Raw genomic sequence first — 14,566 nt, 5'->3', positions numbered from 1 at the left:
GCCTCAGATAGCCCCTCTAGACTGAAAAAGTGTGGACATGGATTGGATATTGGAGTGTGAAGGAGGGTTAGAAAGAAAAAAGTATCAGGGAAAAGAAGGAGAGAGAGGAAGTTTAAAAGGGAAACATGAGTCGCTGAGTTTCCCTCATAAGTGTTTTTCATCTTCAATTTAAGTAATGAATGTCATCATGTTCTGCATTTTCAAAATGAATAGACGGGGGATGCATTGTTCATTTGTTCACCTCTATATGGTGTATGATATCCAAGACGTTGCTGATTAGATTTTCAAAATTTGTGGGAATCCAGGGGAGCAATTCAGCTCCCTGCTGTGTTCCTGCAAATTACATAGAGCAGCACAGAACTACAGCAACAGTTGTTAACACGTTTAAGGCCTATTTGTTACTGATTGTCGCAGAGGGGGAGGGGTCATGTTTAGTGTTTCCCTCTTTATTGACCAGAATTCTGCTTTTTGTCTGGACCACAGACTGAATCCTCACTTACTGTATCACTTGGCTGCCCTTACCTCTGTATGACACAGTGCTAGAGAGCAGGTGAAGGGAAGGACAACAGAGCAGCAAGGAAGAGAGACGAGTTCAGTTATGAAAGGAGTCATGCAGTCATCCCGTTCCAATATATAGTCCCAGCACCGTGGAATCAACATGCCACTAGCGGTCATGTCTTCGCTCATCCCCGCAACTGTCTATGAACTGGCTATGTAAGCCTTGGATGACTCAGTGACCTGACTTTTCTTGTGAGTCAGTAGTGAGGCCTAACCGAGCCCTGACAGCTCCATAAAAGCACACCAGCATTTTTAATAAGCTGCTAATTGGAAGGTTGCAAGCACAGGCTGGCAGAATAAAATGACTGCTCATTTTAGCGAACATCGAGGAGGCTCGCTGTTGCCTCAGTGCTGAAGACAAAGGAACGGATAGTGTGTGTGGGTTAGTACAGTGTAGTGTGTGTGTGTGTGTGTGTGTGTGTGTGTAGTGGCAGGCATGGGAGTAACAGGGGACTGGTGTGAACAGAGTAATTAGCTACAACTCTACACACCAACTCTCCCACCCTCTTCCCTTTCCTCCTTCCCTCGCTGTTCTGCTCTTTTAGCCAATTTGGGTTTGCAGCATTACTGTTCTTTAATAATCTGTTTCTATATGGAGGAGAACAACCGGATTCTGTGGAGGAGAGGCCTTGTCAGTTAGTTAGTCACTACAGTGAGGTAAAAAAAAAATTACACCAGTTTTAGTAACATTATCCATTTAACGTATTGAAAGTTAACAGAAAAAATGAATGTCACATTTAAAGCGGGTTCCTCATGTTATTTCCTGGCATTCTTTTTGAGAACTGGGCCAATGCTCATTGAGGGATTTCTGCTCCAAAAAGGCCTGTTTTTCCTCAAACTTTACTGATGTAAATGTCTAGCATTAGTCTATCTGGCAGGTTCCACTCCTGTGATTTGAATTTTGGTGGTGTGCCTGTTTTTTTTACATTTAGGTCACAAATTGTGCCTTTAATGTGCCCATTCATTTGTTTCGAGTTGCAGACCTGTGACTGTTCTCAGCGCACTGTTCTTCAGAGTCATAACACCTCTTGATCCACAGCAACGATGCTAGTGTCCTGGGCCACAGAGTAGGGCAGATAAGGGGGTATGTGTGTGCCGAGAGAAACAGATAGAGGGAAGGTGATAGTGAGACAAAGCGAGGCGATAGTACAGGCTCTCGCCTGCTGCTGTCTGTTCTCCTCAATGTCAGAGTTCTCCTTCTCTGCCGAGACTTAGCACCCGCCTAGCATCACCCTATCTGTTTATACAGAGGCTAATAGGAAGCCTGGTCTTTATCCCCACACTGCGTCTCAACATAATGGAATAGAGAGACATAATGCTGCTCGAGTCAAACAGTCAGCGGAGGCCTTTAAATTGCTTCCAATCCCCTTAACAAATCTGATGGAGAGGCTATGAATAACTCAAGGACCGCTCATCTCACCACGCTCTGCTTCTCTTCTCTTCTCTTCTCTTCTCTCCAGAAAAGCCGTCTAAATCCGGGTATCAACTTGGATTAACTCACTTTACTTCACTTTTTTAATTAGGAAGTGCAAGTTTATATTTACTAGAATGTTGGAATGTAGGCTGATGAAGTCCAGTTTGAAGATCCCAAACAGACATCACATGCTTTCACCAAACCAAAGTTTTGTGATTAGAAAGTGGGGGGAGAAAGTGTGCCCCAGGAATTTTCATGTTCCTCCTGAATGGATACAGAGAACATAGACTTGACTCTAGTGATGACTTGTTGAAATGACTTGAGTCTGATTGAGAGCACCCTTCAAGTTTCATTTCCACTTTTATTTTTAATGCTCTCCCCTCTGTCGTGTCATCTAACTTATCTCCCAACAATTAATTGAAATGGGGTGCAGGAAATGTCTAAAGTGATGACCTGTAGGGTGCTGGTAGAGAGCCCATTGACTGTGATTGAAAACATCACTTTACATTTATGATGACACTAATATGCACTCAGTATTGTGTCGTACAGTTACCATAAGTGTGATTTTTGTGCTCCATTCACTTGAGATTGCCACTGGCACAACTTGGTTGTCTGCAACATAAACTAGTAGCTGTGAAGACCTTTGACGATGTTGTTATCAGCATGGTTTATGACCGTACTTACATGTGGTGATTGATAAATTATCTGTGAATTGTTGATTAGGTGACGTTAGATGGACAAACGCACTTTTCTATAATATTCTATGTTATCTGAATGCTGCATGAGACTTGATGATCAACGTACGTTAAGCTGGTGCAACAGGCTGCAGATCTCTATGTATGAATGTGTAAATGAGGTATAAGTTCTAGAGAAAGACAGTTTTTATTTTTTAGTCTCACACTGGAAAAAAAAAAACATTCACCAGCACACTCCCAAGTGGTTGCAGATGTTTTAATCCACATGAGGCACATTTTATGTTTTCGGTGCCAACATGCGTCCAGTAAACACCTGCCCTCACCAGTTCATTTCAAGCTCATCTGTGTCCTGATAGAAGCAGCATAGAGCCAATCAAACGTTTGCGCGGCATGCTGATATTTGTCCCAACAGAAGCAGCAAGAAGACCGACAGTACCTCCCCAGTTCTGCAGCATGCTGGTCTGTGCTACAGTCTACCTTGTTGTGCTTGTTGTTTTTTTTAATATACTTGAGCTGTGGCAGTTATTGTTTTTAACACCCTGTTATTAGCAACAGACACACGCAATTATTCTCTTAGTGTGGAAAGACTGGCTGATTGTAGATGATTGGCTGGATCGCAACCCGATGACAAAGAGATTCACACGCAGATGCACAAACAGATATTTAAATAATGTGCCGAAATCAGCCATGCAGTGTGGGGGCGGGTGTGCATGTGTTTTATGCAGCCTTCTCATCATGTGCTCGTTCATGTGGGTGTGACGGTGTGCTTTTTGAAGTGTCATTTGTAGGGAAGAGACAATTTAACCAAACAGAAACATGGGAGAGAGTGCAAGAGCAGCGGAGGAACGCGGAAGAAATAATCAAGTGATTATAGATTGCCTCTCTTGCAATTAAAGGATTAATATGCTTTTGCTTTGTAGTGATTTGTTTTGTACACCTTTTTTTTATTCAGATGCACCTTGAAAACTGGATGGCCTTAACATCTGCTCTCAGTCTCTCTCCCTCTGCCGTGTGTTTTCCGATGCCTAGCGTGGCCGTTGCTCCAGCCTTCACAGTTAGCATGTCTTTAATTATCCGGCGACATGACATACCACTTAGAGCTCTGAATCCCTGTTGCTGTTACGCAACCCCTCCCTCCCACACACAAACACATTTATATACCTCAATTATGTATGCATCTTTCCCAAGTGGTGGAGTATGACAGCTCTATTAGCGTATGCTTTGAATGTGTGTGTGTGTGCACTCAAAGTACGACGATGTCGTTGAACCGCTTTAGGTTTTGATGTCTGTAGTGTACTTGTTGTTAACCTAAAGGTGATGGATAAAACTCAATGCTTGACACAGCATCCAGAACAAATGTAATAGCTGCGCTAAGTAGAACAGTCTTGGAGATTAAGTCATATGGCATTTAGTATTTCCAAGCTCAGACACATTATGATATGTGCTTTTAAATTTCTATGTGATTCTTTGGAATAAAATTTGATGACATTATAAGCAACATCATAAACATTTTTAAGGAAACGATTCCCTCCAATAGACCACCTATCAAAACACATTTGCAAAACACATCAAAAGATATAAGATTTAAGTAATACACGAAAGTTTAACTGTAAAAGAGAGAACGAAGGAATTGAGAAAAAATAGTTTTGTACAGAATATTGCACCGAATATTTCATCTAAGTGTCTTGCAAAATCTGTAAAATTAATTATGTGGGAGACATTGTGTTGACAGGTTTTCTGATGAGATTGTGCAGTGATCAAAAAAAGCACTACCCGAAGATTTAGACATAACTAGGCAAGAGTCACCATTTAAAGTATTCAATACAATTTTAACTTCAAACCTATTTCAATGTGGTGGCCAAGGACGTAAAGATAGAATTGGGCCATTATTGCAGACATTTTGTAACTGCTGTCAAGAGGCTGGTTGCAGAATTATGGCATTATGACGAATGGCAGTGTGGGTGTAGTCCTAAAGTCATGCAAATGAAATCATATCAAGTGAATATTTTGGAAGGAATAATCAAGGCTTACACTGACACTACATCCACAACACGACAGCGGTGTTCCTGCTCGTCTTTTTCTCCCGAGCCATGGCTTGATGGGATTAGCAGGCTTTGACGGTCATGTTGGTCACTTCCAATCACGCAGGTCTAACAGGATTACTGGTAGCTCGTCATGATACTGGAACAGCAACGGTGCCTGTTTGATGTCACCGGTGTGACCTCACTGTCACCTCCTCAGGAGTAGGTATCCTGAACTGCTGGCAGTTCTGTAATTGTCAAACACTGTCTTGTTGCAGGATGGAAGACATGTAGAAAGATTCATCCTTTTGTTTTAGTGTTAGAGAACAAGTGTGGTTGAAGTAGGAGTAGATCTCTGCTTGGGGTCTGGGTGACCTGGGTTTGATGCACAGTTGGAGCACCTCCTCAATAAATTGGAGTGGTCAACAAATATGATAGGTGACATCACTTGAGGCAATTTATCAAACTTTGCGGCACCTCCCTCTGGAGCCACAAGAAGCTTTATACACCATTTCTCACACATGCAATAGTACTGCACAGTAGCCCACATTAAGAAAAGTTGAAAAATAGTTGAATATTTGTATATGCTTATGTATGAGGATTTTCAGGATGACTGAAAATGTTTCCAAAAGAATAATAAAGATATATATTTGAGTGGAATAGAGTGCTTTGCTGAGGCGAGCACACTAAGTTAGAACAAAAACTGAGTTGCAAAAATTAGACTGGGGGAAAGCAGGGCAATAGAAACGAACTTCTTAATTACACAAAGGACTTTCACTTAGGATCCACTCTGTTTCTGTTCTGTTTGATTTCTCTCTGCTCTGTTTTGTTCTGCTCCTCTTTATAATATCTCTTTTAACTTCAATGAGTCCCTAAAAGGCCCTTGGCGACCCAGTAAAAGTCCCTGGAATAGTAAAACTGTGTTCAAGTGAGTGATGGTGGCAGCAGTTAGGTTTATATTGCTAGCTAGCAGCTCTTTATGAGACTGTGTAGAATACTTTCTGGCAGGGACTGTGGATAAGCGAGGGGAGAGTAGAGAAGGACAATGCACTGGAGAGGATTATGTCAGAAGGATCACATTAAAATTACCTTATTGCTCAGTTTACCAAAGGGATTTGGCTTCTCTGTCGGTGCATATTCCTCTTGACTCACACACTGAAAGTGCATTCCCTCTCAGGACAGATGAGAGAGAAAGGTCATGTGTGGTGCATTGTCCAAGGAGAATGCAGGCTATAGTTTAGTGTCCTGCTCAAGGGCACTTTCCACTTTCAAGTCATCCATTTAAACCCTCAATGCACTGCCTGACGGTGGCGTCAAACCAGCAAAGGGAACTACAGGGCCGCTTCAAGTTGGACTGGTATTTAGTGACAGACTGGAAGAAGAGAAATTACGGGAGAAAAGAGTTTGGCAGTCGTGAACTTAGATTAAAAAAAAAAAAAAAAAGTGGTGAGATGAGGAGCGAAGAGAGGAAGTGCCCCCACGGCGAGAATGTTAAGTGTTTACGAGATGAAGATCACTTCGCTCATCTCTCTGCTCCACCGTCTACCCCATGCCTCTCTCACTGACACACCGCCATCCCTCCTAATCAGCCAATCAGGCCTCTTAGACAGAATCCAGCAGTGATTGGCTGATTAACCAAGCTCATCAACACACCACCCGGTGCGACTACAAACACACACAGTGGCACAGACAAGCACATACACAATGTGCAAATTACTGAGTGTATCCTGTAGTGTGTGTGTGTGTGTGTGTGTGCGCGCACATATGCATAATTTATGCATGCATTTGTTATCTTCTTTGCATTTGTAAACGTTTTGAGTCTGTGTGGGCGACATATCTGCAAGTTCACAAAGTTTTAAAAAATCCAAAGTTGGAGTTGAACTGTTTTACCTCCTTAAAGAGCATCTTGGAGGTTAGAGACCCCAGTAAATCAATATGCAGGAAAATTATGTATATTAAAATACATATATACACTACAGTAACTTCTGGAGTTGTTTTCGTGAGAGAGTTTTACTTCCACATCATTTAAGACGAATTGGACGTGACATAACAAAAGGGCAGCCAAGTTAGTTCCTGTTTATCATTAAGAGGAATGGATCCCAATCCTGGATTTGACACTGAAGAGATTGAAAATCTATATTCATACACATGACGGACCACAGCCTTTTAATTATGAGCCTGTTTGGTGTCCAAGAGACCAGGAACAGACCAGGATTAGAAGAAATAATGGCCATAGGAGAGAAATTGAGTTGTGGTGTGAGAACCAGTGTAGAAGTGGACAGGTGTCCTGCTGAGTGACCGGCTAACGACAAGCTAATGATAGCTAACACTCTGTTCTCATCACACATCAGGCTATAACAAAAGTATCGGTTGTCTAATACTGGCAAGAGTATTGATACTTACACAAACGAATGTAACTAATTATAAGTATCATATAATCCCACACTACGTTTTACAGTGCTGTACCTAACCCTAAAAAACACTAAAAAGCAAGATTTACGGTGCACAGTCCACGTTTAGGTCGAGCTGAATATCTGACGGATCTGTGACCATGTTACTCCTGCTGAACCGCACCACACGGCCCTGACTTCGACATCCCATCCTGAACTCCGTCATGTAGCGGGGAATATAATCCTCAGGTGTATAATAAGCGCCGCACACAACGTTTTTTTTACAGATGCAACAGTAAAGTCCTGTCTCTTCACCTACACAACACTCACCCACATGAGAGCTCGCGCTGGTCCTTTTCTTGATAGGAAAACTGTGGACTGGACGTCCTGACAGGCTGGAGTTTGTGCAACCTGCATGATTCACCATGATGAAAACTTGTGAAATGCAGCGTAAAACTACCGAAAAAAGACTCACTACCACTTGCGCGGAGGCAGAGTCAGGGCCAACCACTCTCTTTTGTTGCGTAATATGATGCGTTGTTGAAAAGAAACAAGCTCTGCTCAAAACAGCCACTTTTTCCTCTGAGTTTTTGTCCTTATGTTGTTGAAAACATGTTAAATTCTGCATTAACTTTTGAAATGGTCATTTTCAGGAAAGGAAAAGGAAAGTATAAATTTAGAAAAACCCTAACCCTACATTCTGTGTGGGTGTGGTGAGGGTTGGGGGTGTTAGTAAGACAGAACCACAGTGGGAAGCGAGCGAAAAAGCATGTTTTAGTAAAACCTAGATTTAAAAATGATAACTTACTGTATCTCCCTTACATGAGGTGGCAGGATGTTCCTGGAGAGTACAGCTCTCCTTGAGAAAGCTCTTTCACTCTTGCTGAGTTTTTTTCCCCTGTTCTGGGGATGACTGCAGTGGAAAAACATTTCCGAGTACAGAGGCGGGGGAGAGCTCAGATTGGTATGCTCAAAGAAGAACACTTTTCAGTCAATACAGTGTTTGACATGTAGCCAATGAAAGAGAGAGTAATTCAGTGAAATGCTTTTTATTCTATTATATATAATCTTTTTTTCACTTTTGTGACAAGTCATGCTGCGGTATTTCAAACTTGCTATTGTCTGCAGTGGCCACTGCAGAACATGACACTTATATCATGTACTGCATACATATGATACAGGATTTCCACAGTAGCCTCTATCATTACACACATCGTCATCCTTCCCATTCTCCCTTCATTCATCCCCTATTCTGTTATCATTTATATTTTCCCATGTCGGGCATGCAACACATGGAATACAGCCGGGCCCTGAGGCAGATCAATGCCAATATTTATTTCATGTCCAATTACTGGGGCGGAACCGCAGTCCAGAGAATGCAGCACTGAAAGTAAACGTCCTCTCACAGAGAAGCCGCATTAGAAGTGCTGCATGCAGCCTAAGCTTCAGGAGCAAGGAATATGAGTACAAGCCCAGGTTATAGGATTCCAATAGAGTGAGCTACAGGCACTACCAGGGGGCGAAGCCTCCAGAAAGCTGAGTAAAATCCTGTTGCTTTCAGTAGGAGATCCCCTGGCTATCCTTTTTCCTTCTTTTCACCTGTTTTCCTGCTGCTGCTGCTGCTGCTGCTGCTCTAAGAAACCAATTCATCTTTATCACTTTAGGAGTTCCACCTACAGTATACTATATATTGAATAGTCACTGCCTGTCAGTGCCGAAACTAAAGAGAATAGTTGGAACATATCCATGTCTACTGAAGATTACCTCTCTATAAATAAGGCAACATTAGCAATCTAAGCAATCGAATTACTGACATTTGGTTGATCTGTTGTTCTTTTTTCATGATCAAGTCCGTAAAGGTGCAAAGATTCACTGCAAGAGTGCAGAGGACGTTTTCAATGCCGTCATTCCCACTAATCTATAGGCTTTTCTTCATTATAGATCAGTAGTCCCTGCTGATTATGATTGCCGGATGAACCGATGTATCACTTAATGACTTACACCCGCCCTTCTGCCTCTCTGTCTTCCCCACTCCAGATCTGTTCCTGACAACCGTAGGGCCTAAGTTTGAGACCTGGATCAGTAAGGTAATAAAACTTCGCCCCTCTGTACCTGTGCAGTGGGAAGCATGATCACTGTGTGTTAAACATCATTTAGTACAAATCGTAGTCAGTTTTTATGACTGCTCCTCATATTGTTCTCTTTCCTAATAACATATCACATTGCCGTATCAACATTGCAGGGCTCTTATGTAAAGTTTATAATATTGCAGAAATATGGCTGTAACAATTACTTTCATATTGAGTGATTTGTAGCCTTTAAGGACAAATGCAACATGTAACTTTGATTTTACAATTGCCCTTAACAAGTAAACACAGCCCCTAGTGATGTTTAAAATTGCTTATTTTGTTTGACCAACAGTCAAAATCCAAATATACAATTACAATACAATGCAAATTTACAAATATAATTTGTAAAATAAACAGAGGGAAGCAAAAAAAGAATTTGCTTACACAACCTAACTGCATAAACTTATCAAAACATTTACTGCTGAATTTCTTTTGATAAACTACTCAGACTCGAACGAATAAAATAATTGTAGCAATTTTAGGGTATAAAATACATATTTGCTCGTGAACACAAAATGACAGAATATTAAACTTGGTTTTACCTGCACTGAACACTGAAGCACTGGCCTGAGTTGAAACCTGCTTGAAAACCACTTTTTCAGCATGTATTTGTTGTATTGACCTGTTTATATTGTATGTATTTTTCAGTCCTGTTTACATGTTATGCTGTAAAAAATACTTTTAGTAGCCTGAACAAGCCTGAATTAACTGTTAGTTTTTTATATTTTATTTTAAGCCCTATTTTGCTGCATCATTTTATTGAACTATGAGCCCCAGTTGCATTTTTTTTTTTTTTTTTTTTTTTTGGTGAATTGAAACTAAACGGGCAGCATAGTGGTTAGCACTGTCTCCTCACAACAAGAAGGCCCTTGGTTTGAATCCACTGACAGGTGGAATGGATGGGAATGAACTATATGGGTGTTCAGTTGGTCTACGTGTGAACCGTGACCTGATGTCTAAGGGAATTTGGACTATTTTGATCCAGTTAACAAATAGGTGTTACCTGAACTTTATGGCCTGAAACAGTGATAGAATTATCACTTTCTAGCCTAAAATAAGACAGCATTTCTTTACTTTTAAGATGTATGTTTAGAATTACAGTCTCCTGGTCTCAGCCACTGTTGGGCATTAACTAAGGACCTACAATATGGTCCATAATAGACATGTAGTGTGTGTGTCCTATATATGAACTCCAATGTGAAGTCCAATATATCCACCAATAGGAAGGTTATGTGTGCCTCTGTTAAGTACATCCAAAGCAGTGAGCAGAGAGTGACGACCCACACACCACCCCTCTGTTCATTTCCTTAGTGCAACAAACGCATCTGCAAAGCTTTGGTGGGCTTGGGGGTGCAGGATTGTTGGCACTGCTGCAGGACTAGTTAATATTCTGGGAGAGCAGAGAGTGGAGACCGTGGCTCTGGGCTTTTGTCGAAGGGGCCTGTTTGAAATTCAGCAGGTCGAGGCACAAGCCGAACAGTAGTCTATCTTATCACAGGGAGGGGGGATAGGAGAAAGGAAGGGGAAGAGGTAAGGGAGAAACAGGGGGAGATTGAAAGATTTGTCAGAGATAGTATGAGGGTAGAGAGAGACCAAGTAGGAACAGAATGGAGCAAATAAACTGCATCGCCCAAAACCCAGCAGGAGGGGTGATGGGTGGTAGGAATGTTGATCAGGTGAGAGGATGAAGCAAGGGGAATATCTAGAGGAAAACATGAGGATCATTTTTATTTATCAGCCAGGATGTGTTTTCATTTGTATTTTTTTATTAAAATATCTCAACAACTATTGGATGAATTGCTATGAAATTTGCTACAGACATGTGTGGTCCCCAAAGGATGAGTTGTAAAAACTTTTAGCACCTGACCTTTAATCTACTGTCATCTTCAGCTCAAACCTTCTGTTTATCCAATACCTGCAAAGCTAATGGCATTCCCATCAGCCTCAGCTGTACATTGTGTTTATTGCTAATATTTAAATGTAAGCATGCTAACGTAAGCTAAGAAGTTAAACATTTAACATGCAAGCCTTAGCACTGCAAGCATATTAGCATTTCGACTCTTAGTCTTGTTTAATAGTTTTTGATAGTCGAAGTGTTTCACTATTTTGTCGTGGACCACTGAGCTTACTTGAATCAGAAATAAAATCTGATGATTGTGTAACTGTGTGATTTGATGAAATTCGAAACATTTTCGATTATTGAAATAACACATTCCGAGAATCGCGCAGCCTTGGCACAGCTCTGCGCTTTCAGAGGGCTTGTTGTTTCAATCATAACCCTTTGTTTATCTGCCATAAATGACAGTAGAATATATGGAATTAGCATGTAGGTGACAATTGGAGTGGTGCTTCGCCTCATTAAAAATAGGAAGTCACATCTTTTGTTTGGGTTTGTGTCATTTATTCATCGCAATGTATTCATCATTCAATCTTCAAATCAAAATTTGCTCTTCTCTTTGTAGGAAGGGTCAATATCTCATTCAGTGTGTCTCGTAATGTTGTACACTGTGTCAATTGATAGATAAAGCTTAATTGTTTGGTGAAGTGGGTCCCTCAAAACCCTTTTAAATCCTGTTGGTGTGGGGCAAAACAAAGTGAACACACACACACACACACACACACACACACACACACACACACACAAACGCAGGCCTCCTGCAGTTTACCTGTATCACTCCTTCTCTTCTTCAGCTCAATCCTTTCCTTTCGTCGTGCCATGTTCTCTGTACTTTTTCTGTTCCTCTCCCCTTAAATGCACAAACAAATACTCACATTGACACACACACACACACACACTTGCATAAATAAAATAAAAAAAATACTGTTCAGCCAAAGGCACCTGAAATGCATGGCCAAGGATGCACACACACACATACTCATATAAACAAACACACAAGACCGAGCCATTTCCCAGCATCCTCAGCGCATTAGACCCCTGTTAATCCCGCCGCAGTCTTCGGTTCAATGCAGCTGCATCTACCGGTCACAGGCCAACACACTCCTCTTTCTCCAGCACTGTGTTTTAATTACTTTTCTCTGTTTTCTCTCCCCCTAAGTCTCCTTCCATCCCTCTGTTTTCCTGCGATTACACAAGAGACAGCAGTCACAGTGGGGGGAGGGGGGGGGCAACAAGCTGCAGAGAGTGAATGAGGAGAGTTTTCGAGTTTTCATTGGCCAACAAGTAGAGCCAAGGCGTTTCAAAGGTCAAATCTATGACAGCTGATACGGTAATTTAGTTCATACATATAAAGACACCACAGTGTGCTACATACACATCGGCATTTTGATATTCAGTCTCTGCCTTTATAGTCTTTCCTAAAAAGAAATGTACACTGTCAGATCAACCCACATGCTGTTTAGCAGTGTGTCACAGAAATATTGTAGAAAGTACAAAATGTACACGAGTCTCACCAAGCACACAGGGCCAAGATGTCAATTTATGTGGAAAAACTAAAAGAATTGTATAGTGTACATTTGAAACACTTGAGCATTTTGCTTCTTTGGATGCTTAATTGTGGCGCTGGGGTGTTTTTTCTGGGAAAAACAATGAAATGGCCACCTGCAAAATAGCTAATTTCATGCTAATTTGGCATTGTCAACAACTATTACAAATATTCCCTCCAGGCTTAAAAGGATAATATGCACATAATAGAGTGGTTACATGAGCTTACCTCATACAGGGCAACAAAATGCACTGCACTGAAAAATATTTAAATTCAGACATTTCTTCTTGAACATGATTTATTCTAGTTGACCATTGATTACGACAGTAATGCTTCTGTCTCTATTCTATTCTATTCTATTCTTTATCAGGATAGTTTGTCTCTTACAGCCTGTTCCTCTGTTTGAGATGTAACATACTATTGCAGTTTAGTATTCAGTTCCTTTCTCAACAGTGCAACATATGTTTTATTCTGATAAGCTATTATCACAGCGTCCTATTTTGCTATCTTCCACGTGTGTTTTCATTTGAAATCAAGGTCATTTATTTCGTTGTAGCACATGTATTTCATGTGTATACAAATTTAAATTAGAATAGACTAAAATAAAATAAGGAATAAAATAAATAAAACAATATATACATATTTATACATTTACATACTTATATACCTATACACGTATACACCCTGAAAGTAATAATTCTGTAGTGCATTTTTTTATTTGTCTGGGGGAAACAGCATTAAGAGTTATCTTAACAGAAAAGCTGTCATCTGAAACATTGTCCATCAACTTTGACTACGTCCAAGCACCAAGTATTATTGATGCACAAAACTACACCATACGCGTTTGCACAAATTCTGCACTATATTAGTTTACTCTGTTGTTTTCAGCCATGTTAAGAATCCCCCAATTTCTCCAGGATAGACTCGTCCAGTAAAATGTGCATATGTCATTTCACTTGTTTACTGTTACTGTTTGGCGAGGTATGTGTGTGTGTGTGTGTGTGTGTGTGTGTGTGTGTGTGTGTGTGTGTGTGTGTGTGTGTGTGTGTGTGTGTGTGTGTGAGTGATGCATGTGTTGGGAGTGATGTGAACAGAAGGGAAGAATAATAAGAAGACCTGTAATCTTTTCATCTTCACACATCAATCAACTGTACTCAGACTGTCACACACGCACACATACACACAGTTTTAATCATGACATCTTGCAATCAGGCAACCAGCACCAGTCAATTACACTGGCTAAGATTTCATCCTCAACACACACAGAGTTAACACCCCGTTGCCACATCTGTGGGTGCTTCTGTGTGTGTGTGTCTGTGTGTGTGTGTGATTAGAAGCATCTGATCTAATTGACACGAGTTGACTCTCCCTGCTATTGAACAGATCAGCTTCAAAGTGTGTAATTTTCTTTTGCATGGGTCAGTTTAACACGCATGCATAAGCAGAAAGGTATTTTATATATATATATATATATATATATATATATAAAACTATATATGTGTGTGTGTGTGTGTCACTATATTAGATTCACTTTACTTTTTTGCAGTATATTATATTTAATGTATCACATATGTTAAATTATGTGTGAAGTCACTTAAAAGCAGTATCATTTCATCAGGCAGAGTCAAAACATTGGTTCTTGTCATGCTACCACGTATGTGTGTGTCTGTCTGTGTGTGTGTGTTGCACTCCTTCCTGTAAGGTTTGTTTGTCTGGCGGTTACAGAAGCAATAATTCTTTACAAATTGAAACAAATAGGGTTAGGCAACAAACTAATTTACCCACTGCCAGTGATAGCCTGAATGTTTGGCTGACGGACTTCTTGGCCCATTTAAATCACCAAAATAAGTACCTCTGCATTTCTGCCTCATCAGCTTTCAAAGCGTCAAATATGATGCAAATAATCAACCTCTAAA

General features: G+C 40.7%; 1 protein-coding gene across 1 annotated transcript in view; it reads left to right on the top strand.

The window, feature by feature from the left end:
• itfg1 (integrin alpha FG-GAP repeat containing 1) overlaps positions 1–14,566 on the top strand; it is a 127,398-nt gene that overhangs the window by 14,336 nt on the left and 98,496 nt on the right. Inside the window, exon 7 of the mRNA XM_070916967.1 lies at positions 9,116–9,165. Coding sequence (XP_070773068.1) covers positions 9,116–9,165 — 50 coding nt within the window. The remainder of the gene's footprint in view (positions 1–9,115; positions 9,166–14,566) is intronic.

The sequence above is a fragment of the Enoplosus armatus genome, chromosome 1 (genome assembly GCF_043641665.1).
Source record: "Enoplosus armatus isolate fEnoArm2 chromosome 1, fEnoArm2.hap1, whole genome shotgun sequence".
NCBI lineage: Eukaryota > Metazoa > Chordata > Actinopteri > Centrarchiformes > Enoplosidae > Enoplosus > Enoplosus armatus.
Note: the sequence above shows the minus strand (reverse complement) of the source record. Positions and strands in the feature narration are given on the sequence as shown.